Source organism: Ascaphus truei, unplaced genomic scaffold (assembly GCF_040206685.1).
Source record: "Ascaphus truei isolate aAscTru1 unplaced genomic scaffold, aAscTru1.hap1 HAP1_SCAFFOLD_2059, whole genome shotgun sequence".
NCBI lineage: Eukaryota > Metazoa > Chordata > Amphibia > Anura > Ascaphidae > Ascaphus > Ascaphus truei.
Genome location: NW_027454967.1, coordinates 12,469 through 39,791, shown reverse-complemented (window position 1 = coordinate 39,791; position 27,323 = coordinate 12,469). Strand labels below are relative to the sequence as shown.

General features: G+C 43.8%; 1 protein-coding gene across 1 annotated transcript; it reads left to right on the top strand.

Moving 5' to 3' along the window:
* The first annotated feature begins 10,884 nt into the window (after nucleotides 1-10,884).
* LOC142477228 (uncharacterized) lies at nucleotides 10,885-26,341 on the top strand. Its single transcript, XM_075582222.1, has 5 exons — nucleotides 10,885-11,032; nucleotides 12,428-12,505; nucleotides 12,871-13,526; nucleotides 13,560-13,769; nucleotides 26,174-26,341. Exons 1-5 carry the CDS (start codon nucleotides 10,885-10,887, stop codon nucleotides 26,339-26,341), a joined length of 1,260 nt encoding a protein of 419 aa, XP_075438337.1.
* Nucleotides 26,342-27,323: the final 982 nt, after the last annotated feature.

Below are 27,323 nucleotides of genomic sequence, written 5' to 3'. Positions count from 1 at the left end.
CTCTTGTGATGCCTGCCAGCGAGTGGGTAAGGCGGGCGATCGTGTGCAGCCACCCCTGAAACCCCTACCGATAATAGGGGAACCCTTCCAGAAAGTAGCGATGGATCTTGTAGGACCCCTTATGATTTCTAGCAGGCAGGGACACACTGTGGAGCAGGTGGAGATAGGGGCACAGTTGAGTGCTAGGCAGAAGGGAGAAGCCAGGGACATGCTAGCTAAGTATGGGGCCCTCTTCACTGATATGCCAGGGACCACACAACTCACAAAACACCCAGTGCTCACAGGGGACCTGCGGCCTCTGCATAAGCACGCTTATAGAGTGTCAGCAGAGGTCAAGACCAGTATGGAGAGGGAGATAGAGGAGATGCTGACCCTAGGGGTTATTACTCCGTCCCAGAGTCCTTGGGCAAGTCCGGTAGTCCTAGTTCCTAAGAAGGACAAGACCACCCGGTTTTGTGTGGACTACCGCTTGCTCAATGCTGGGACGGTGTCAGATGCCTATCCCATGCCCCGCATGGATGAGTTACTAGATGAACTCGCGGGGGCAAAGTATCTGACCACCATGGATTTGAGCAAAGGCTATTGGCAAATCCCACTGACCCTTGAGGCTAGGGAGAAGTCAGCATTCATCACTCCAAGTGGCCTGTATGAGTTTTTAGTGATGCCATTTGGGATGAAGAATGCCCCGGCTACCTTCCAACGCCTGGTCAATAGGTTACTGGAAGGGATGCAGAACTATGCCAGGGCTTACTTAGATGACATTGCTGTCTTTAGTAATTCCTGGGACTCCCATTTAGGACATGTAGCTGCGGTGCTGCATAGGATCAGGGAGGCTGGGCTTACCTTGAAACCCACTAAGTGTATGGTAGGGATGGCAGAGGTCCTGTACTTAGGGCACAGGGTGGGTGGAGGACACCTCAAACCAGAGCCAGCCAAGGTAGAAGCCATAGTTCAGTGGCCTGTTCCAAAGACCAAGAAACAGGTCATGGCATTTTTTGGCACCGCAGGGTACTATAGGAAGTTTGTCCCACAGTACAGCGCCGTGGCCAAACCCCTGACTGATTTGACTAAGAAGCAACTGCCTGTGCTTATCACCTAGACTCCTGCCTGTGAAACTGCTTTCCAGGCACTGAAAACTGCGCTTGCTGGGGCCCCCATACTGGCTGCCCCAGACTATACCAAACATTTCCTCATACAGACTGATGCCTCGGACTATGGCATTGGGGCTGTGTTGAGCCAAGTGGGGGACGACGGTAGAGAGCACCCTGTGGTGTACCTCAGCCGAAAACTACTTCCCAGAGAGGTGGCCTATGCCATCATTGAGAAAGAGTGCTTGGCCATTGTGTGGGCACTCAAAATCTCCAGCCCTATGTGTATGGAAGGGCTTTCACGGTCCTCACAGACAACAACCCCTTGAGTTGGCTGCAGAGTGCATCAGGGGAGAATGCCAAGTTGCTAAGGTGGAGCTTGGCCTTGCAAGAGTTTGAGTTTATGATTCAGCACAAAAAGGGTAGTAAAAACAGCAATGCTGATGGACTTTCACATCAGGACTATCCCTCTGAGACTGAGTTCGTTAAGGGTGCCACCAGTGCCCCACTCCCCGTTAGGGACAGTGGGCCACAGGTCACCCATTAAGAAGGGGAGGTGTAGAGGGAGAAAGGGGGTGGCCCGGTATTAAAGGGGTTGCACCCCATATGGCCATCCCCTGACCTCACCAGAGAGACAAGGGGTTAACTGGACTGCGGTCCAGGGATGAGGTTTGCACCTTGTTGTACCTTGAAAATGTATGTTCCCCTGTTCCCATGTTTCATTATAAGCATGTATTTTAATGTTTTAAAGTGCATTTCTGTATCTCCAGTTCTGGAGGTTGCAGAGAGTTCATATTTGGCCAATATGTAGAGTCACTGTAGGCATTAAAAACTGGCAAAGGTCGACCCACTGAGCCCACCAGAATGGAACTTAATACTATGTGTAGATATTAAAGTGTATATGTATTTTATTTTGGATCTGTTCTGAAAATGCAGACGCCATTTGCTAGGCTAATAAGTCATGAAGGGCAGACGGCTGAGTAGCCTAAGCACGGTGATCAAAAAGTAACTGCCTTGATTGTTACCCAATGTCTAGGGATTAAGTATTAGTCAATCAACAAACTCTGCCAGTCTAATTGTTACCTGAGGGCATGGGTTAGTCTGTTAGTCTGTGTCTCCACATTACAGTGGGAATACAGATAATTGCTCACCAATAGGCTGTGTTCAATGTTAAGAATAGGGTTGCACAGGTATATAAACTGTGTCAACCCTACAGTTTTTTGTTGTGCTGGAGTTGTGCTTCTGATACCATCTTGAATGTCAGTGGATTGCTGGAGTTGTGCTTCTGATTCCATCTTGAATGTCACTGGACTGCTAGAGAATTGCTAGTGGATACTTCTCCATCCCCCAACCCTAAGTAAGTGTTATCTTCTTGCCTGTTAATTGTACTATATTGCTGTGTTCACCTTTTTTAAGGAATAAATTATATTTTATTATATCTAAGCCTCGTTCAATTCAACCCAGATATTTGGTGTTCATTATATCTTGTCATAAGCTACCGTGACAAGCTCTATAATTAACTGGTGGCAAGCGGCGGGATTGAACTGAACCTGTATTACAGTGTACAGTAATTACCCTGTAATATAGTGGGAACTCGAAGGGAATTGCACGTTCCTGGGACTAAAGATATTGAACACACAGTAGTGCAACAGTTAACACAAGTTGTAACACCACCTCACTGCTGCGACTGAACCATGAGCGAGGCTGATGGTGACTATGAAGCCCGGCTTGCAGAGCCTCAGGATACGGCTCAGCTTGCCCTTTTACAGCCACCCGGAGATCAGGGAAGGAACCCAGTGCCGGGGCGGCGGAATCTCGGGGAGGGAACGAGTGCAACAGGAGGGGTACTGGTTGCTGCGGCTACCAGTCCGTTCACCCTTGAAATGTTGGCACTAATTACTGCATGGGGAGACAGAGGGACACCGGAGGAGCGACTGCAGTTTTTCACTATGGCAGTGAACAGACACGCTTATTGCCCCCCTGTCCAACCCAACAACGATGAACTTAAACTGGATCAGCACAGTCTCACCAAGTTCGTGGAAGGTACTGATCAGATCGACAGTTTTCTAAAGAACTTTGAGACACAGTGTCGGCGGTACAAAGTGCTTCCCCAGCATAGGGTTGAACGTTTGGACCCCTTACTGTCCGGCTTGGCTAAGCAGACAATGATGGCGCTTCCAGATGAGTATGCTGATGACTACGAAAACCTGAAAGAACTGTTATTGTTTCAGTACGGTTTTACCCCAGAAGCCTACCGGGGTAAATTCCGGCAGGAGGAGAGGCAGCCCCAGGAGTCCTATGTTACCTATGTGACCCGCATGGCTTTATATGGGATACGCTGGGTGGAGGGCTATAAGGCCTATAATGCCTGCTGGGCCTCATCTTTCAGGAGCAGCTCATGCAGCAGTGCCCACCAGCGGTGAAGGCTTGGGTGTACGACAAGAAGCCCAAGACTTACCAGGAGGCGGCGAGGCTTGCAGATGACTATGTGGCCAGCCGAGCCCTGATGACCGCCAAACCAGTAGCCAAGGCGGCGATGGTGGCAGCACCGGCCAGAAAGTCTGCGAATAGCCCCCAATGGACTCAGAGGCCGCCTGCGGGCAGCAGTCCACCGAAGGCGGGGGAGCTCCGGCACGAGCGCCGGAGCTACCACTGCAACCACCCTGGTCACATCAGACCAGATTGCCTGGAACCCCTGCATTCCGGCGGACCCCATCAGGGGCAACGCACCCCAGCTGCGAAGCCGGTAGCCCTCGTGCGGGTAGCTTCCACCAAAGACACCGGACCGGTCATGGAACCAACTCCCAGCAAGGCGTCCCATGCCACACCTGTCCCGGTTTCATCGGTGCCTACAGCCAGGAGCGGAGGACATCTCAGTGCGGACCTGCAGCAGATGGACGCCCGGAGCAGACATCTCACCCCGGTCACAGTCGGTGACCGGCAAGCAGTCGGCTTGCTGGATTCAGGAGCTGCAGTGACCCTGGTCCGACCTGATATGGTCCGGCCAGAGGAATTGATCCCAGGCCCTGGGATACAGATCACTGTGGCCAACGGAGAGCCACGTTTTCTGCAAGTGGCCAGAATCTTTTTGGATTGGGGGGAGGGCCAGGGTGTGCGGGAGGTGGGGGTTTTACCCGGTTTGGATGCCGATGTTCTTCTTGGCAACGATCTGGGACCGAAGACTTGCACCTATGACCGAGTGCCCAAGCCCGCTGCAGTGGCGGCGGTTACCCGGAGCCAGACAGCGGCCATGGCGGCGATGCCAGTCCCCGAGCCTTTGGGACCAATGTTAGCGGAGGGCGCAGAGGAGCCCGGGGAGGTAAGCCAGGATCAGTTGCAACCACAGACTGACTTACTGTTCCCCCTCACCCTTACCCATTCTCCGGACAATGACCTGACGGGGGGGTGGCCAGAATTAGGAGCCCAGTTTAGGGAGGCAGTGAAGACAGACCCTACCCTGGCCGATGTGAGACTTCGGGCGTCCGAATCTCAGGCAGGGGAAGGCACTGAGCACTGCCTATGGTATAAGGGACTCCTGTATAGAGAAGAAGGGAACCCAGGGATAGAGGAGGGATTGACTGGTAAGCGACAGCTAGTAGTGCCCCAGGGGTACCGACAGCAACTGTTACGGGTAGCTCACTCTATTTCGTTAGCGGGACATCAGGGGGTCAACAGAACGCGAGCCCGGTTATTACAGCATTACTACTGGCCGGGGGCATCTCGAGATGTGGGCAATTTCTGCCGCTCTTGTGATGCCTGCCAGCGAGTGGGTAAGGCGGGCGATCGTGTGAAGCCACCCCTGAAACCCCTACCGATAATAGGGGAACCCTTCCAGAAAGTAGCGATGGATCTTGTAGGACCCCTTATGATTTCTAGCAGGCAGGGACACACTGTGGAGCAGGTGGAGATAGGGGCACAGTTGAGTGCTAGGCAGAAGGGAGAAGCCAGGGACATGCTAGCTAAGTATGGGGCCCTCTTCACTGATATGCCAGGGACCACACATCTCACAAAACACCCAGTGCTCACAGGGGACCTGCGGCCTCTGCATAAGCACGCTTATAGAGTGTCAGCAGAGGTCAAGACCAGTATGGAGAGGGAGATAGAGGAGATGCTGACCCTAGGGGTTATTATTTGTTGTGCTGGAGTTGTGCTTCTGATACCATCTTGAATGTCACTGGATTGCTGGAGTTGTGCTTCTGATTCCATCTTGAATGTCACTGGACTGCTGGAGAATTGCTAGTGGATACTTTTCCATCCCCCAACCCTAAGTAAGTGTTATCTTCTTTCCTGTTAATTGTACTATATTGCTGTGTTCACCTTTTTTAAGGAATAAATTATATTTTATTATATCTAAGCCTCGTTCAGTTCAACCCAGATATTTGGTGTTCATTATATCTTGTCATAAGCTACCGTGACAGTGGGTTTTGTTCATACCAATTAATTATGGACCATGCCAAGTAGATTGCCGTTGGATATCAAGTAGAACCTCTGTGTCTATACTAGTAATCATACGCTAGCATACAGACCGCAGATTCACTTACGATATTTCCCTCTGTCCTCCCTATATCCTGACTGGATAAATATAGTGTATTAATCAACTGTATTTGGCTAATAAGACTTCTCCGCTGCTGTTCATTCCACCGTATTTTTAATAGCTTGTACATTAGTATATATGTTTAATAAATTGTTATTTTAACTGTTCTCACACCTTTAAAGTGGCCGTACAGGGTGATTCACACCCTTGGATTACATTTTTCCAGCCATAAAAATGTATATAGTGAGTGTTGCCCTTTTCCTAGTCCCTGTCCTGTTCCCGAGTCCCAGTCCTTTTCCCGATTTCCAGTCCTGTTCCCGAGTCCCAGTCCTGTTCCTGCCTCCCCATTGCCAACCTTTGCTTGTGACCTTGACCATGCTACCTGCAGCCTGCCTCCGTCCTTTGCTTGTGACCTCAACCACACTACCTGCTGCCTGCCTCTGACTTTTGCTTGTGACCTCGACCATGCTCCCTGCTGTTCCTGCTACAGGGATCCACTCAAGCCGTAGATCAACCCTTGACACACGGTCACAGAAACAGTAAGTCTTGGTACATCTCTGCGCTCTCTGGAGCACTCAGTGACTTATAACTCAAATCAATCCTATAGGGAAAAAAATGTTCTGAAATGCATAAATTGATTATATTTCAACACTTTTAAAATAGTTACATTTCACTTATGTACCTACAAAAAGTCTTTATGAAATCTCCACTACATATACACATATCCACCCTATAATAAACAGCACAAGTCCCCAAACAATTCACAATTAAACTGATTATAATTCAAGGCATTCCCCTTGGCTTTCAAGTTAACAACAGAGAGAGTAACAGCTAAATTAAACATCAATGTTTATACAGTACTGTATCATTAAAAACATTCATGTCATCTCTATTCACTATTAATTACATTGTATGCACTCAAGCATTTTCTAGACATGGTACAATGTAAATAAATACATATTCAGCCTGTGCAGTAGTAACCATTATTGTCCCAGTTAATGCATTAGGGCAGGATAGGTCACATCAAAAAGACATAACAAGCAGCAAGAGTTTAGGGAAAATTGAGTTACAGTTCCTATAAACTTCTAAAGAGTTAAAAGGCACAATAATGGCAGCTTTATCTGTACTTTCTGTAAATACTTACTGTAAGTTCCATTAGAATATCAGATCGACATATTGATATTATGATTAATATTGAACTCTTATTAGCTCGAGATAGAATATACTATTATAAAAGCTTTGCATTGTGATGTATGTATTTAAAAAAAAAAAAAAAGGTTTTGCAACCCACAACTTCCTTTCCTCTGTTTAAGCTCTTAATAATATTCTATTGATCAAGCATTGTCAAGTGCAACATATTTCACTTTTTTTGCATGAACAGTTTGCCCTCATTGCACTATTAACACTGGACATGTGCAAACTTTTTACCTAAATTTGGGTAAAAAGGGAAATTTGCATTTTTTTTAATTCACAAAAAAGATTGAACTTTTAAAGTAGGAGTAAAACACAAATCTCGTCCCTAGATGTTTCAGTATGTATAGAAAAGACACACACACACATACTGTCCTATGTCATAATCTGACTAATAGGAACTCTACTTTACATGCTAATAGTTTCCATCCAGACACTCTCAAACAAACATTACCTTTCTCACAGAGAGTAGAGTAGAAAATAAAATAGACAGACCCACCGAATTGAAGAAAAAAAAAACCTCAACACACTTGGGGAACTTTTTGAGATAAAGGGATACAACAAACTAATTCTCGATAAGGCATTCACCAGGCAATTCAAACCGCAGACAAAACCAGCAAATCTAAGGGCTGATTTTTGTCACCAAATATACAAAGGGTAGTCAACTTCTCATATCATCTATGCACAGACACTGGAACTTACTGAAGAATGATCAAACCTTAGACAAATGGAGTTCAATGATCCCTTTTGGCCTTTAAAGGGGCAAAAACATTGCTTATCGCCTGATCAAATAGGATGTCAAGGAATATTATGAGAGTATGCATTACTAAGTAAAAGCAAACCTACTTCTGCTTGCGCTGTGTGATTGTGGTTTTTCACACCCAGACAGTGGGAAAACATTTCAGGTTAAATCCCGTATCACTTTTATATTCACAAACATGATTTATATATTAAATGTCCATGTGCTCTTCTATACAGTATGTGGGACAACTCTGAGAATGTTGAAACAGAGATTCATAGAAAATAAAAGCGTAATCAGGAAAGGGAAAGGTGACATGATCTTGACACAGCACTGTATACAACAACACCAGTATCCTCCTTCTTTTAAAGTAATGGAAATTGTGCAGATTAGACACTCAACAGGGGGGGGGGGGTTGAGAGGGATATGGACTACTGAAACGGGCAGTGTTCTGGACCTTCACCCTTAGCTTATTACATCTGCACAATTTAAATGAAGAATTACAATAAGCCTGTTTTTTTTAAACCAAAAGATTTATATGGTTCATTTGATGACATTGGCTCAACTTGATTCCTTTCAGATTATGCAATGTACCTGCAGTGTTCCAATTTTTTGTAAAAAAAGATTTTCAGAGACATGCTAGACTCTTCCATTATTATCTACCTTGATGACATCCTCCTCTACTCAAACACCATTGAGCAACATCATCATCATGTGAGAATGGTTCTTCAGCATCTCCTAGAGAACAATCTCTTTGCCAAATTCGAGAAATGTGAATTAGAGAAATACAGATTTTCCATTTTTGGGGTTGAGCGGGGGAAGGGGAGGATGGGATGCTTCGCTGTAACGTTGAGTGGAGTGTATAACTCACTAGAGTATATTGAGGGGCCACCTGAGAATAAGAAGGCAATTATCTAGCAATTGCATGAGAGATAACAGGGATCCTCTTGATTGGTGCACACTTTAAAAAATAGGGCAGGTGGCCATATACCACCAATACCCCAGACCATCAAATGAAGGTTAATTGGGGCAGAACATGGGGGGCTGACAAGGTCCCCAGGTATTGTTGTCCCAATAAGTACAGTATATTGGTAGACTGACCTCATAAGGATATCCATAATTAATGGTCGACAGACACAGATAATCTGAATATCAAGGGTTGAAGCTGAACCAAAAAGGTATTAGAAGGCCCATATAGGTGAATACAAAATTGTGAGACCTTATAATAGATTGGTAGCAGGAACTTATAATTATAAAGTGCTGCTAATAAGTAGCTGTAAAAACAATTTTAATGACCCTTAGTGTAAAACTCTTAACGCAAATTAAAGAATAAAAACAAGGTTTCTGCTGTGCTGGATTGGCTGTTATCCAGAGGTTTCTTGGATTTTCAAATTATTATAGATGCTTTATTCGGGACTTTTCTAAAATCGTTGCGCCCATCACGGCCATGACCAAGAAACAAGCGGATCATGTGAACTGGTTTACAGAAGCACAGGTGCCAGGTCTGTGTCCCAGGATCAATGTTAACAAACATTGTCTTGTGGACTTCTGCAGTTGCTTCCAGATCCCTCCAGTTCATGGACACAACTTTATCGTGGAGCCTCCCCCATCTCACAGTATGATGACCATTCTCTACAGCGTGGATTGTTTCTCAAAACAAACACACTTTGTGCCACTATAGAAGCTGCCCTCCTCATCAGAGCTGGAAGACATCTGCACTAAATAAGCATTTTGTATACATGGGGCCTCATGCAGTAAGCGTCGATTATGTGAAATCGGCAATCTTACCGATTAGTCATGTTATTGGCGTTTTTTCCTCTCCGTATGCAGTAAGTGCCGAATACATTCAAAATCAACCCGAAAACAAATCCGCCCACTCTCACGATGATTAGCCGATCACACACAGGTGTATCGGCGTGCGTGGCGGGGTGCTGTTAGGTTGCCCAATCACAAATCTTGCTGAATCAGGCGAAACAAGCATGTTTTGGATTGCGCGCCATATTTAAAGGCAACGTGTACTGCTATTCATTCTCTGTGTTGTTGGGAGTGAGAGAGAGAGAACCGCACAGAGCTGGCTGTTTGAACATTTGCATATTGACTGAGAGACTTGTTGTGTATTGGGTGAGCTTTGTCCATTGTTGTTTTGTTTACATCTTTGTCTTGTTTTATATGTGGAAGTGTTTCGTGTGATTGCCTGTACATTTCTTGTCTGTTTTTTGTGAGTGCTGGAAGTATGCCCGCAAAGCGTGGGAAGAGTGATGCTGGTGGGAGTGGGAGTGCTACTCGTGCGAGTACGCGTCGGAGTGAACGTACTGTTCAGGGGAGTGATGTTGCTGAGAGTGAGAGTGGTGTTGCAGGGAGTGGGAGTGCTGGTGCTGCGAGTGGTGTTGCTGGGAGTGGGAGTGCTGTTGCTGGGAGTGGGAGTGCTGTTGCTGGGAGTGGGAGTGCTGGTGCTGGGAGTGCTGGTGCTAGGAGTGTGAGTGCTGGTGCTAGGAGTGTGAGTGCTGGTGCTAGGAGTGTGAGTGCTGGTGCTAGGAGTGGGAGTGCTGGTGCTAGGAGTGGGAGTGCTGGTGCTGGGAGTGCTGCTGGTGGCGCAGTTGCTGATGGGGTGGATGGTGGTGGCGTGCTTGCTGGTGGGCAGCTTTTGGAGGCTCTTCCATTGGAAGAAGGAGAGTCCAGTCAGCACCAGCCAAGCTCTGACCCTAAACCTGCTCGGAAGAAACGTGTGGAGAAGCCACGTAATCCTCGCTTCAATGACCAGGAAAATACAGCTCTTGTCACTGGCATTCTGGAGCACTATGACAGTATATATGGACATTTACTAGGTAAGTGTACATTTACATTTATTATTCAAATACATGTGATCCTAGGTCATCAGAGTTTTGTTCATATGCAAATATGGCTTCACAATATCTTTCTATGTTAATTAGTCTGGAAACACAGCTTTTTAGCATGCCTTACAAGGACAACTAAACACAGGCGGTCAATTTGCCATAACTGCATACAATATGAATGCAACCTTGCTTACATGTATAGGTTTAGTAGTGAATGCTCATGTGCTTCACATATTACACATAAAACAGCATGTTTGCTATCTCTTGGAACAGCTAGCAGTGTAGGAAACTGGTGCTTATATTATTATTCATTTACCTCATATATTTGATATGTTTTTCAAGGGCGGACAAGTTCAGCAAGCAGAAAAGAAATGTGGGACACAATAGTCATTGGTGTCAATGCGTGTGGGAATCATGTGAGGGACAAGCGGAATTGTCACAAGAGATTTGATGATATTAGGTCCAAATTGAAAAAGAAAATACAACACCAACGCGTGCATGCTACTGGCACTGGAGGTGGACACACCACAACGTCTCATATTAAGTCCATTGGAGGAGCTGCTTCGGGCAAAATTACTTCCCGTCGTCGTGGAAGGCTTACCTGGTGACCGTGATATAGGAATTTACCCCTCACAATTTCCACCAGGTGAGAAATATTACTGTACTAGGCGTGTCGTTGCTTACAGTTATTTTGCATAGTTACACTGCTTTTTATACTGTCTTCACAATATAAGCATACCTGCATCTATATATGTATATGTCTGATTCTGTATACATATATATCTCAAAATAGACATATATGTTGTAGTCCTACTAAAAGCAGTAACTAATATAGCACGTGCCATTGCGTGCTCATTTACATGTGAATTCCCAAAATGCATTGCTGCAGTGGAAGCAATTGATGGTGGGCGAAGATGGGGAACAACAGGGTAGTACACATGTGTAACACATGTTAATCAGAAATTATTACTAGCTACAGGTACAGAACAGAAATATGTAGAATATTATTGTGTATTTTATTTATTTTACTCCGACAAACATGACATTACTGCCTATTTTAAGCTGGCATCAAATATATTGCATGCAACGGCCTACAAACATCACTTGCACTAACACATCTATAGTTGTTAATGAAAAGGTCCATTTTTGATTTAAGTCATATACAGACAGCATAATGAGGCACACGTATCATATTTTATGTCATTGTTTTCATAACTTAAAAACTGCACACGACTATTTAGCTCATCTACCATTGTGTTAAAGCAGCTGCAATTAATATCTCATCACAGCATACACTTCAACAGAGGGGGTGGGGTTCAGCACACACACTAATTACAGCCTCATTTTAGGGGCAACTTAGTTCACACCATTTTCACCTGTTTCAAGTAATTGAAAGGTGTGGCTGATTAGGCTTTTTGGGGAAGGGAAAACCGTTCTTACAACCTCACTAGCACAACTGAAGTTAATCACACTCATTGGAAAGCTTCACTTTAGCTACTAAATGCCCCAACAACTCATTACTTATCAAACCGTACGTCACACATTAGTTCACTCATATCTATAGTTGAACTACTATCAACGACACATTATCACACACTGCATGTGTTGTCTTGTTTAGTCACAGCCACATTCAGGTGTGCCACATCTTATATTAATGTACCACACATATCCTCTACCAAAAACAACACTTTTTGCAATATGACCACCTTCATGATAACCATTGTGAATGGTCATCTCATGATAGTTATGTACATTATGATACTGATATCACTACACAACATATGATTTTTATGTACAAATTTAATGTATTTTTCCTCACGCATTACTGCAGAACCATAGTATGTTGTATGTTAGGGAACTCAAAACTTCTAAGTACACAGGCATGTACATTGTTATTACAACTATTTATGTTCACTTTCACACACACATTTTGGGTTAAGGAAATGATGCTGTTAGATACTCATAAATACAGAACATACAATAACTGTTTGTTCAATATTTACACATGTAAATGTAAAACTTATGTTATTGTTATATATAGTTGCCCCTGAAGGACATGTGTCACCTGAGACTGAACAAGTGTCTTCACCTGGGTCAGCCAGCTCAACACACCTAGAAGGTGAGTGTATCAGTTGGTGGCCATATAATATGTGCTCTTCTATATGTTATGTTGTCATGTTCATTATTTGTTTTGCACATCTTCTTTAAATAGGATTACTTAGTGTCAGTGAAAATGAAGTGTAAGGCAACTTGTATTGTGTTAGTGATGTTAACTATCATGTAGGAGTTGTGAGTTTACAGCAAGTTTTCATTCACTCATATTTCATACTGAGTCCAAACATTATTCTTAAGTCAAGGTAGTTTTTAATGTGAGGTTATAAAACGTATGGAAACATGTTAGTTGTTACTTATGACACAGTACAATTACATAGTAACACAGCAGAGATTAACATGACATTTAATAATTTGTACATTTATTTGTAGAACATGATGAAGAGGATTTTGATGATGATGATGATGATGATGATGATGATGATGATGATGATGCCGCCGCCGCCGCCATAGACACACAAATACAAGCAAGTGACCATGAAGAGGTTCCAATTGAAACTGTTTTACCGCCAAAACGTCCAGCAAATACCACATATGATGCAATTGTAGCTTCTGAGGGAAAAATTGTGGAAGCAGAAAATCGTCGCCATTCTGACCTGATGACAGTGCTGGAAAGGATGATTGCACTGCAGGAAGAAACAGTTTCACAATTGGCACATCTCCACAGAGTCTTCATTGAAGTGCCTAAACAGTTGCAAAAAATCAACACCTCATTCGAAGCATTAGTTGTTCAGCAAACACAAGCTAATTACTGGAGAATGACTAATGTACCACGATTCAACACCTCACAGGCAGGATCTGTTCATGCAGGTCAGTTTTCACCACATTCATCTGATATTCATTCACCAGGCCCAAATGTTACCGGTCAAGTAGCAGACATTGCTGTGCAGTTTCCTGATGACATCCTACCGCTGCCATCTGTACAAATTCAGCAGCAGACACCTACAAAGGAGGCGACAAAAACAAAACAAGACACACATGAAACAGACCAACCATCACTTGTGCAGTGTCTACCAACTTGCTCACATGTGTCAGTGGGCACAAGCCCTGTCCATGAACAGTCACTACCCAAAAGCCCTGTAGGTGAATCACTGCCCAAAAGCCCTGTAGGTGAATCACTGCCCAAAAGCCCTGTAGGTGAATCACTGCCCAAAAGCCCTGTAGGTGAATCACTGCCCAAAAGCCCTGTAGGTGAATCACTGCCCAAAAGCCCTGTAGGTGAATCACTGGCCACAAGCCCCGTAGGTGAACAGTCACTGCCCAAAAGCCATGTAGGTGAGTCACTGGCCACAAGCCCTGCCCGTGAAGTGCCAGAGGCCACTCAAAGTGGCTCTGCTGTGCCTAAAGTTGGTGGCAAAAGAAAAAGGAAAATTCAAGAGACAACAAGCAGGCCTGTTACTCGCTCGCAAAAGGAACAAAAAAAATAAATGTTATAATTCAGAAAATATGTCTTTGGCCTTGTTTTGTTGACTTCACATTATCTAATTACTATTGTATGTATGCTGAAGACTGTGTTGTTTCCAAACTTTCAAGTATGTTCTTGTACACGTGAAGTTTTGGAAATGTTAACACTCAATTAATGAATAGTGTTATAAATATTTATGTATTAATCGTCTGTTCAGTAATGGTCCACCTGGAACCAGTTGCAAAGTTTAGAGAAGCTGCCATTGACTTTGCAGCAAAACATTGCATTTGGGTGTGTTAATTGATGTAAGAATTGCATATGCATTTTAGTCACATGCATTTATAAAAACACCTAAGTAACTGCAAACATCTTTCTTGTACGTGTACAGCAGGATTATGTGTAAATTATTACTTACCTTTGCCTTGCTTGGGCATTCTAATTTTGTCCTTTAATCATTTGTGTGTTCTTGTTTCAATAACATCTCAGAATGTATAAAAATATATATACACACACACAGAGTGTGTGTGTGTGTGTGTGTGTGTGTGTGTGTGTGTGTGTGTGTGTGTGTGTGTGTGTGTGTGTGTGTGTGTGTGTGTGTGTGTGTGTGTGTGTGTGTGTGTGTGTGTGTGTGTGTGTGTGTGTGTGTGTGTGTGTGTGTATATATATATATATATATATATATATATATAGTACTATATAAACTGGTATACATGTATTTTACAAACTAATACACTTCATGCTTCCTTGTGAAAGCACACTATTTTAATAATACAGGCATAATATTTGAGAAATATCCTAAGTATGAGACTCTAACAGTATTGTGCTTAAACAAATGTTTATTACTTCATTCAATCATGTTTCTCACCATTTAAATAGGTTTCATACAAGGTATACTTACTGCCATCAATGTTGTGTGTACTCCTGCAATATTAAAAAAAATAAAATATAATATATAAATATATATATATTTTTATAAGAGAGATATATTTAGATATATATATATACACACGTATTTAAACTCATGCAGACAGGGAGTTAACCAGACTTTCACATACACACAGAAATGTAAGCGGGGAAAAAACATTTCTTTTTGCAGTTGTGTGTTTGTACTGATATGCCTGGCTAAGAACTATTTTCACACAGTGGTCTTTGTTAGTTTTCAAAAAAACACTATGTGAACGATTTCAAAGTCTAGGGATGTTTTTCAGAAACGAGATAAAAGAAGGAGAAATGTTTCTCCCACAGTCCCATATCACTAACCACAACTGTTAACCCAATTAGATTTACAAAGCCAATTGGCGTTTGAAATAAGGAGTCAAAGTAGTTAGTTTTGATGACCTTGACAAGGAAAAACAGGAGTTTGTTAGCCATTCAGCACATTCATTTTGATGAGCAAATAACACAGACCTGCACACAGCTTTTGTGCTACTCAGACATGGCTGATGAATTCGTTACCAATATTAATCCCCTTTTAGGGTATAAGTACATGATCTGTGAAGCCATCTTGAACAGTCGCGGACAGAAAGCAAGCACACGCCAAATCGATGATTTCATTCGAGCAAAATATCCTTATTACCAAGACCGTAAGCATGCACGGAATTTTAATTCCTCAATAAGATTCACTTTATCAAGTAATGACTTTTTTGAACGTGACCAGGATAAGCTACAACACACCTATGGTTTCTGGAAGATTGCCCAGGAAAAACAATTTCTCCTGAAAGACGGCACTTATATTGTCGTGAAAGGCATATTTATTCCTAATGGCAATAGCAATGTATCCGCTACTACTGATCCGTTTGAATCGATACGTGCTGCAATATCTGCAGCCTCCATTCCTGAAACCCACATTGTACAAGAACAAAAGTACTATGATTATGTACCAAGCCTTTCAGCTGAAAATGCATTGGAATGGGAACCCGAAGAAATGAACCTACCTCCCGACCAATTATTTGAAGAAAGCAGTGGCGATTCCTATGAGCGCTTCCTGGAGGAGATATGTGTCATACTGGATTCAGCGGTTGGGTCAAGCGTGGATGAAAATGCCTTGCATTTCTGGAGCGACCAGTTGCAGCCAGGCGAAGAGTTAATTCTAGAAGAATGGTAAATATAACAATCGTTATGCGTTGACTCTGCGTTTAAATTTTTTTTTTTTTTGTAACCACCATTTTCACTTTCAATGCGTGGATACAGCGTAACATTGCAGACTGCATAACATGTAGCGATCACAAACAAATTGTTTCCTAATACAATATAGTAGAACCTGAAAGAGTAGTACACATTGCTGACGGTATACATATACGTACTTTCCTATCCCTTTAAACATATTAGCAACATTTTTCCATAACTCTAACACATACCTGTTTTGTTATCATGCAACATCTACAACATTGAAAACCGGGTCCACCACGTATGACGTGGGACCCTTGTCATGGGCCAAGGCGTCCTTAAAAAGGATTACGGATGTAAGTCCCGCCCCCAAGCGACGTGCGCGCCTCAAAGCCTATTGGCTGTCATGTTTTGTTATAGTAACGGTAACTGCAGTGTGTGATGCGTGCGGCTCAGTGTTTGTAGGCGTACCCTGGGCGTTAGCCGAATGTTAATTGAGTGGGAGGAGTGTTAGCGTGCGTTTCACGCTGGCTTAACATGACGTCACACGTATTGCATTTGCGCATTGTGTTATCGGCCGTCCTTTCTGTCCAAACACGTCTGGTTTAAAAGAATACAGATGTACTCGTTTAGAATGATTTTAGTTTCATCTTCATTGTATTTGAAATAAAGATGTGATGTTTACTGGTATTTTCTACATGTATTGAACGCACAACGTTCGCTTTGTTTTGCGCATGCGCTAACAGTTAGTGGAGCCAAGCGTGAAGTGCGTGCGCACACTAAGATGTGCGCGCACATTTTTCAGTATACAGGCAACGTTCACTTCATATACATAGTTATGGCTGCTACAAATGATAATAAAAATTACATACTGATGTACACTTGTAGTTGTAACATATAAATGAGTGACGTGTGTATGTACACAATCATATAGAGCTGTGTAACGCGTTGTCACGGATACATATATAGTAAGGTGCCATATTTGACCATCATGTGTTTGCTGTATTTCAGAGATGTCGGGGAAGATACAATCGGATCAATGTATGATTTCAGAAGAGTCTACCTTTATATGAGATGATTGTGAGGAGGAGCCACCGACTACTATACTACATATGGAACTAATTTTATATTGCTTGCAGCGCTTATTAACAAACAATTAAAAAAGTGATACCCTTATGCCTATATTGCATAAGCACTTAATTAACATAATGATGTTGCAAAATAGTGCCTATTGAATTTTTCTTGAGTGTTCTTTAATGACTACTAACATTTTATGACATGGTGTGTTTTTTATATAACAACCATTCCCACTCTGCTAACACATTTGTGTATTCTATTGTGTAATGGAACGTATGACTGTCGAAACTATGTAACAATAATAATAATAATAATATGAGCATGTTCATGTATAGGGCTGCTAGTTGTACGCAGCGATTTACAGACACATGTTTCAGCCTGAGGTCCCTGGCCCGTGGAACGTACAAATGTTTTTTTGCCGCATGAGGCACAGGGAGATAAAGTGACTTGGCCAAGGTCACAAGGAGCCCACACCGGGAATTGAACCAGACTCCCCTGCTTCAAACTATCAGTGCCAGTGTGTGTCTTTACTCACTGAGCCACTCCTTCTCCCAATGTAAAGGACACTTACAACCAAGTAGCCATTTATATTTAAAATCTCTTGTTACATGGGTATGTAGATAAAATGGTTTGGGACTGTAGCAAATAATGTTACTGGCCAGATGTTATGGTCCCCTCCAATGCATGATGTTCTGAATATGACATCACCATCATGTTATGAAGTACGTTTCTGTGTATATTTCATTAACCTAACTAACTATAGTTTACGGTGTTTATTAATCGTTTAAAAATACATAGTATAGTCAATATGATGATATAAGCTACCATAATAAAGCTGGTGTTATCATTTGTCGGTGTTATACATGGATCCTACACCAATTGATAGAGACACAAACAGTTGTCTTAAAAAGTGTGTCTATGCTAGTGATGAATGTGCTCCCGTAAGTAAACAAATAAGTACAGTTATCCCCTTTTCTCCAAACACCTCTATATTACATTAATGGAAATTATAAGGAAACATACATAAAATGTGATGAAATGTGAGTAATCATTTTGTAATACAATGCACATGAAACCTCAAGAGTAGCTAAATGCATATACATGATACAGAAAGTACATATATGTAACATTTGTGTTTAAACCAATATGTTGGGTTTTTAGTTCAAATAATTATAGGAAGATTGAGGTAGCCACATCTTATGAGAGATGTCAGCAAATATACATACCATGATCAGTCATACTGCAAATATACCTATAATGCAAAGGAACAATATATAAATTGCAAACATTGACATGCCATCTTCAGTACCGTAAACAACACATCAAAGTGTGTATTTGGTGTTAAATGTGCAACACCATGTATATTTAATGACATTCAAAATGTAAATGAGCCTGGTGTACACATCATATGGATGTACATGTTACACTGCACCAATAACATTGTATGTAAGCATACTAGAAGCATGAATGAGTATGGGCATAATATGTGTATTGTGTTAGCATAAGGAACAACACAATGCTAAAATATTAGTGCTTTGTTACCCCAGTTGTATTCACATACACACAACTAAAGTACAATTGAAGAGGGATTATATAACCTGTGCAACAATAACATACCGGTGCCACATCCCTTTGTGCACACAGCAGAGAAAAGAAAGGTGTGCAACCCATATTCATCTGTGTCCTAACAGAAGGTTATATAAAAAAACATTATTGTTAATATAACATAATTTAACTATAAAAGTAGTACTAGGAACATATATGTTTTTACTTACAAGAAAAAAATGAATTGATGAGATTCTGGCGTGTCTGGCCACCACTGGCTGTTTGTTCATTTTCAGCAGCTACATGGGTGGGATGCTCGTCTACCAAAGGCTCAGCTAGGTCTGATTGTACATTGTGCCTGAGTGCAACATTGTGCAAAATGCAACAGGCAAGGATAATATCAGAGACTTTTTGAGGCTTGTATAGAAGAGCCCCACCAGTTCTGTCCAGACACCTAAATCTGGTCTTGAGTAGGCCAAATGTCCTCTCTATAACAGATCTTGTAGATATATGGGCTGCATTGTACCTCTCCTCTGCTTCAGTTTGAGGGTTTAGCACCGGAGTCAAGAGCCACGGCCTAATTCCGTATCCTGAGTCACCTATAATGAATGGAGCACACATATGCTGACATTAGTGATCAAATTGTACAATGCCAACATTCCTAAATAAAAATGTGTTTTGTGTTAGAACATGTAAATGTGTACTCACCCAGCAGCCAACCATGTTCAAAATGTCCCTCTTCGAACGCATGGAAGACTGAAGAGTTCCTCAGGATGGAGGAATCGTGACTGGAACCAGGGAATTTGGGTACCACATGCATTATCCTCATCGTGGCATCACATACCACCTGTACATTGAGTGAATGGTAGTGCTTCCGATTGCGGTACACATGCTCACTCTGACTAGGTGCAATCAAAGCAACATGTGTGCAATCGATTGCACCCAGCACACATGGTATCCCTGCTATATTATAAAAGCCAGTCCTGACTTCCAGCCACTCTGTCGCCTCTGTAGGAAAATGAATATAATTCCTAGCGCGTCTATTGAGTGCATAGAGAAACTGGGTCAAGGCCCGCGAGAATGTAGATTGCGAGACCCCGCCCACTATGCCCACAGTTGTCTGGTATGACGCGGAAGCAAGATAATGTAATGAGCACAGCATTTTAACAAGCCCAGGGACTGCACGACCTCTGGCTGTGAAAAAATCTAAATCTCCCCTTATCTCCTGATAAAGAGCTAATATTGCTGCTGAACTCAAACGATAGCGACTTACAATCTCCTCCTCACTCATCCCATCTAACAGGGTTCTCTCCCTGTACAGACGCGGACGAGGCACAACTTGTCTCCTCTGTCTTCTCCTCTGATCTCCTGTCCCTCTCCCTGTCCCTCGGCCTGTCCCTCTCCCTGTCCCTGTCGTATCCGCGTCACTGTCCCTGTCACTCTCCCTCGGTGTGTCCCTCCCTTGCCCTATATGATTGTCTTCATCATCAAGCATGTCATAGAAAAGAATTTTCCTCCGTCTCCTAAACAATCTCAACATTTTGAAATGAGTAGCTGTGAATGAGCAGGTAATGGGCGTCCTTTAAATAGGTATAATGATGTCAGGTGACATAGTAAAATGCAAGGTTTTACATGAACATAATAAAGTACTTGTGTGGCAAGCTGTGTGCAGTTGTTGTGTGTATTCTGCAGGGAATGATGATATTTGCCAATGATGTGACGTGATGCTTTGTAGAAACATTGCTTGCAAATAAATAGTTGCATGTGCAATGCATGTAAAACTTGTGAACGCAAGAGTCAGTCATGTAATGAGACAAAAAGGCTGAGATTGATGTGGGAAAAGTTTTGTGTAACATGTGTAATTAGCCATGTTATTGTGACATGTTGCCAACAATGAATAGTCGTGTGCATATGCATGCATTTCTGTAAGGAGGATAGTTGGTATAGAATGAGTTAACAAGGTGTCCCAATGCTGAATTACTGTACATGTGTGTATAAGTTAGGTTGAAGTGCTTGTAATGCTACGGTTACAATGTAAACATGCAATGTGATTGAGCGTCCAATAAGTGACGTCATGAAAATAGGGAGGACCAAACGTAGATGTAAACATGAGAATTTAGATGTACATGAACGTTTAAAGATGCGTGACACATTACAAGCATTGTGTAATGTAAAGGAACATGAATATACGGTGTATGTGTGACATGTGTGACATGTGTAACATCATGTAAACAATTGTCGATCAATGCAGTAAAATGTGTGCTATGATGTGAGGTTCTCCTTTAAGAGTTGAGTATAGTATTTTCCCTTGCCACATCATCACATGATGAGTAATGTGACCCGCAAATGCTGCAAACATGTAAAAGTATAATGTTATGCAAATAATACATGTCAGCCGTGACACAATGCAGGGAATGCCCCCCACACTGTAATGCAAATTACGTTTGTATTGTGAGCAATGAAACGTAAACAGTACTATACTGTTATACGTCCCCGCTCCATTGACTCCATTGATGTACAGAAGATTTTTTTTTTCTAAGTGCCGTTCCGGCAGCCTTAGCGATCGTTCTCCCGTCCAAACTGCCAACTTTAGTTGGCGGGAGAAATCGGCCATAACATCTCAATTTCGTAGTGCCGATCAGCCCCGATAAGCTGATTTTTTTTGTTGAATCCAGCCGATTTAAAAAAGTGGCGATCAGTGGCGAAAACAGGCTTATCGGCAGCCGACTGGCCATAACAAAATAATCGGCTCCGAAACCTGGCGAAATCAAGCACTTATCGGCGCTTACTGAATCTCAAACCCAATTTTGGCTATAAAATGGTGATAATTCCCTTATCAACGCTTACTGCATGAGGCCCATGGTCTGCAACAAAGATCATCGCAGACAGATGATAGCAATTTACATCAAGGTTTTGGATGACATTCTGTAGGTGTTTGGGGACCGATCTCCATTTCTCCTCGGCTTACCATCCTCAGTCAAACAGTCAGCACACCAATTCATCCCTGGAACAGTATTTGAGAGACTATGTTAATGAACAGCAGAACAATTGGGCAGAGCTTCTTCAATTGGAAGAGTTTGCTCAAAATTCCTTGTCACACGACTCTTTGGGCTGTTATCCCTTTTTTGTTGCATTGGTCATCCCCGTACTTTTCATCCTCATTCATCAGCAGTAGGGGTTCCAGTGGCTGACACCAGGGCAGTGAATATTCATGATCTTTGGAAAGGGATCTAGCTACTTCTTATTCGGCTAAGGATAAACAAAAAAGATCGTCTGGCAAATGATGGAGCCTTTGCATCCTTATGTCGTCGGGACGAAGTATGACTGTCGACATGGAAAATTTGGTTACAAAAACCTTCGACCAAATTTGGACTATGCTTTATCAGTCCTTACAGGATCAGCCGAAGAGTAAATAAGGTTGCTTTACAACAGGAGCTTCATCCTTCCTTGAACATTCCTTTGACATGTCACTCCTGAAGCCTGTCTTTAGGAATAATTTTTCTTTGTCTTCACAACTTCCTAACTCGGTAGCTGTTGATGTTCAACTGGAGTATGAGGAGTGGCAGATATTGTACTCACGTAATTCCAGAGGCTTTTTACAGTATCTGGTGGACTGGAAGGGGAAAGGTCATGAATAGAATAGTTGGGTAAAGGCTCAGGATGTTCATGCCTCTACCATGGTCAATGCATGATACACCAGGTTCTTGTCACCCGGAGGTCACCCATGAAGGGGAGGGGTACTGTGAGAATTTGCTTTGCAGCCAAGATGGCCAACAGACCAGGACACTCTTGACATAAGATGGCCACCACTCTGGAAGTCAGCCTCTTTCTGACTCTGATTGTCAGCATCTGCTCCAGGGTTTGAAATACCTGCCAGTTGCTCTCAACAGTGCTAAGTTTTGCTATACTGGGTGTGCTTCTTTGCTGTTTATCTTTTCTGTGATCTGTACCTTGTGCTTGTGCCTGCCTTGACCCTTCTTGCCTGTCACAATCTTGGAAATGTGACCTGACTATTTTTGCCTGACAACCTGGTAGCCAGAATCGATCATTCTTGCCTGCTGCGTGCTGGAGTGGGAAATCACTACCCGGTCATTTCTAGGACTCTGATCCCTGGCAAAGGTGAGAGTGTCACTCCCTACCTCTGCCCTTCAGGTTTGTATTCTAACTTATAGACAGAAACATTACACTACCCTTCCAAACATTGCTACATGATCTTACATAATCAGCTTGGACAATGCCAGGAACTTGTTGGTTAGGAGGTCCCTATTCTTAGTGTACTGGCTAGGAGTTGGAGACTTGGTCTCTCACATCACTGTTTAGTATTATTGGCCAAATGTTATAGAAGAGACATCCATAGTTTGAGTCACAACATGATGAAAGGGAGGAGATGGGAAAGAAAGCAACGCAGCGCCTGTTTGTGCTCTGGTCTCCCTCGCTGGTGTAGTAGAGTTAAGCCCAAGTCTCTTAGACTCAGCGGCTTGCTGAGACATCTTATTCCAGGATTTTTTTCAAAAGCCAAAAAGAACTCTGCAAAGTCACCAGACCAAAGAAGCCATTTGATGCAACATCCAGAAGTTTAATTTCATGCTCTTTCATTGTGAGAGAGCATTTGTTTCTTCTCTCCCATGTTGAGATAACTTTCTGGAATTTCATCTTGTCATTTTTACCATTTTTAAAATCTAATATATATTTATCAACTAAATACTTATGAATAAAGGGAGTGGCAGTGGCTGGGTAAGTGATTCACACATATCACTCAAAACGAGTGATTTTCACAGGTGATAAATATAAATTATGAGTGAGAACAGAATAATAATACAAAAATAAAATAAGTATGCCCTTTGGAACAGTAACTATTTTAAACAGTAACATTTTAAACAAGCCAAGCACTGCAAACCTAGATGTTATGTAATCGTGGCTGTAGTGCGAGCCAGGTGTCAATACCAATTCAACCTAGAAACTATGTTGTGCAACTTTAGTTTGGGCCAAGACTAGATGGTCAAAGTAAAATAGGATGTAATTTTTAATCATTAGCAAAGAGATGATGATGACGACAACAATGGACTGGTGATGGTTGTAGGGAAGGTGGAATTATGGACAGACACACAACTGTTAGGGATGTGAGCACACAGCGCCACAGGCAGAGCTCAAGGCTCTCTCCTTACACTGCTCAGACGCTACTGCTACAACCACGCAAGCCCCCTTCAGCTGCATCACTTACCCCTCGGCATGGTGGGACGCTCCACGAGGTACTTCCTCCACGCTCTATGCCGCCGCCATCGGCGCGGAATCGCCTCTCCGTGCGCACGCACCCCACGTTGCTTCCTCTCATGCGCACGTCGGACTCACAGCGCACACACAACAGCCCCTGAACTTATCCCCGCTCAGGCTCAACCCCCAAACACCGCACGGTTACAATCTGGCTCTTGCTGAGTGTCACCCGGGCTCTAAGAACAGCAGCCAATGCGCTGAAGCTTCCTGGGTTCCTCCAGGCACGCCCCCTTTCCTGGTTGGCTGTTCCAGCTTTATATTCCCTCTCTATCTTGTGCTTCCTTGCTCGTCATAGTTTTTGTATGGGTACTTCACAGTGCTTGTTCTTTGATTCTCTCTGTTTTGACGCAGCTTGGCATACTTCCCCCTTTGGCTCTCGACTTCGGATTGTTCCTGTTTACGTACCTTCTGGATCCCTTCGACCACGGCTCTCATCTCGATCCTTCCATACTTCTCCTACCCCTGATCTCGGCAACGGCAACGACCATTCTTCTGGTAAAACTGGTACCGGCAAGTTTTCACTCAACACTCCCCATCTGGCCTGGCACCATCTAATACCACAACCCGGATACGTCCCTCGCTTTGTCGGTGTGTGTAGTCATACCTGCCACCTCAGTTCTAGGGACAGGTCTGGTCTGTGGGCTACTCCAGCGTAACATTATGACAAGCCCACAAGATGCAGACTGAGGCAAGCAATCTCTACGCTGATACAGCAAAACCAGGCCATGGCCGATCAGATTGTGCCCTTAACACGCCAAATTGCCAAATTTTCGGCTCAGGTACCGGAAGCACCTGTATCTCTTTCTCCACCACAGGCTGCGGAACCAGTCAGACCTAGTACTCTGGACGTGAAGATACCGCCTCCCATGCCGTACGCCAGCAACCCGCAGGAGTGCAGAGGTTTACTTAACCAGTGCGAGGTTCAATTTGAAATGGCACCCCTTCAGTACGACACCGGCCAGAAGAAGGTAGCCTACGTGTACAACCTACTGACGGGCAGCGCGCTGGCATGGGCCTCGCCTGTCTGGGAGTTGCACCCGGACCTGACACAAGACTACCTAGCCTTCAAGGATGAGTTCTGACAAGTCTTTGATTCCCCTGCACGCCGGGAGATGGCGTCTGTTTCCCTCCTCCAGATAACTCAGGGGCGAAGATCGGTAACACAGTATGCGGTGGAATTTCGCACACTCGGACTGCGGTGCAGAGGCAGTACATTCACAGGATAAACTTCACCCTTGTGCGTATTTCTCCAAGAAATTCTCCTCCACCGAGAGGAATTACGAAGTCGGCAACAGAGAGTTATTGGCCGTTAAGATGGCACTACAAGAGTGGAGACATCTGTTGGAAGGGTCAAAGGAGCAATTTTCTATCTTAGTGGACCACAAAAATTTACTGTATAATGAAGGAGCACGTCGCCTCGATCCTCGACAAGCTCGCTGGACACGCTTCTTCTCTCGCTTTAACTATCACCTATCCTACATCCCTGGAACGAAGAACGTGAAGGCAGATGTGTTATCCAGACAATACTCCTTGAAAGACAGGCCTGAGGCATCTTTGGAACCCATCCAACCTCCCGAAAGAATTTTGGCTACTTCCACCTTCAAATCGCTAGACAAGATCAAAAGGGACCAGCAACAGATCCCTTCAAACATGGCGATCCCCTCTAACAGGCTCTCAGTCTCGCCCTGATTAATTCCAGAGGTCCTAGATTGGGGACACTCTTCTAAACCCGCAGGTCACCCGGGCTTCAGAAGGACGTTAGACTTAATTCGTCAGAACTTTTGGTGGCCCAGTATGTCTAAAGACATTGCGGAATACACTCGCGCTTGTCCTGTATGCGCCCAGAACAAGACATTTCCACAGAGACCTCAGGGACTTCTCCTCCCATTGCCAGTGCCTGCTCGTCCATGGTCCCATATCTCCATGGATTTCATAGTCGATCTCCCTAGGTCTAGGGGCTTCAACACCATTTTAGTTGTCGTAGATAGGTTTTCGACGATGGCCCACTTCATCCCCCTCAAGGGACGGCTCTCCTCTCCCGCCCTAGCAGACATTTTCTCCGAGCATATTTTTAGGATCCATGGCATTCCGTCTTCCATTGTCTCTGATAGAGGATCCCAGTTCGTCTCCAAGTTCTGGAGGACCCTAACTAAAAGACTGGGATTTGTATCTTCCTTCTCCTCTGCATACCACCCACAGTCCAATGGACAGACAGAGAGAACTAACCAGTCGCTGGAAAAATACCTCAGATGTTTCATCTCCGATTCTCAGGACGATTGGTCCCAACTCCTCCTGTGGGCAGAGTACGAGGTCAATTTCGCCCGAAGCAAATCCACCCGAGAATCTCCATTCTTTGTCAATTATGGGTTTCACCCTAGGAAGGAAGAAAAATCCGGCACCACAGCCTGTGACAAAATCCAAGGCACTTCCGGGTTGTAGAATAACTTTATTGAGACCTCACGAACACAACAGGATACACCACAGTCTCCCCCTCAACGCGTTTCACGCTAGAATCAGCGCTTCGTCTTCCATTGTCTCTGACAGAGGATCCCAGTTCGTCTCCAAGTTCTGGAGGACCTTTACTAAAAGACTGGGAATTGTCTCTTCCTTCTTCTCTGCATACCACCCCCAGTCCAATGGACAGACAGAGAGAACTAACCAGTCGCTGGAAAAATATCTCAGATGTTTCATCTCCGATTCCCAGGACGATTGGTCCCAACTCCTCCCATGGGCAGAGTATGCGGTCAATTTGGCCTGAAGCGAATCCACCCGAGAATCTCCATTCTTTGTCAATTATGGGTTTCACCCTTCCTGTTTACCTATTTCGAATGTTACTTCTGGGGTACCGGCGGTAGATGAACAGATTTCCACTCTCGAAGACATTTGGTCCAAGGTACAATCGACGCCCCACAAGGCCGCTGATACTGCTAGACTTCAGGCCAATCGCCACCGTCGGCCGGCACCCAACTACTAGCCAGGGGATTTAGTATGGCTCTCTTCAAGAAACATCCACTTGAGAGTTCCTTCCCCTAAATTGGCGCCTAGGTTTTTGGGCCCCTTTCCCATCATGGAGCAGATGAACCCAGTGCGTTTCGCCTTAAACTACCACCCTCCATGAGGATCCCAGACGTTTTTCATGCCTCGCTATTAAAACCCCACATTGACAATCATTTATTTTCTAAACAGACCAGCAAGCCAGATCCAGTCACGGTACTCAATAACGAAGAATACGAGGTACAAGCCTTACTGGACTCCCGCATCTCCACGGGGCAGCTTCAGTTTTTGGTCCACTGGAGGGGTTTTGGACCCGAGGAGAGGTCTTGGGTTCCGCTCAAAGACATCCATGCACCCAGCCTCCTGAAGACTTTTAGGAGGAAATTTCCGGAGAAGCCGTTCTTGAATCGTCCTGAGGCCGATCATA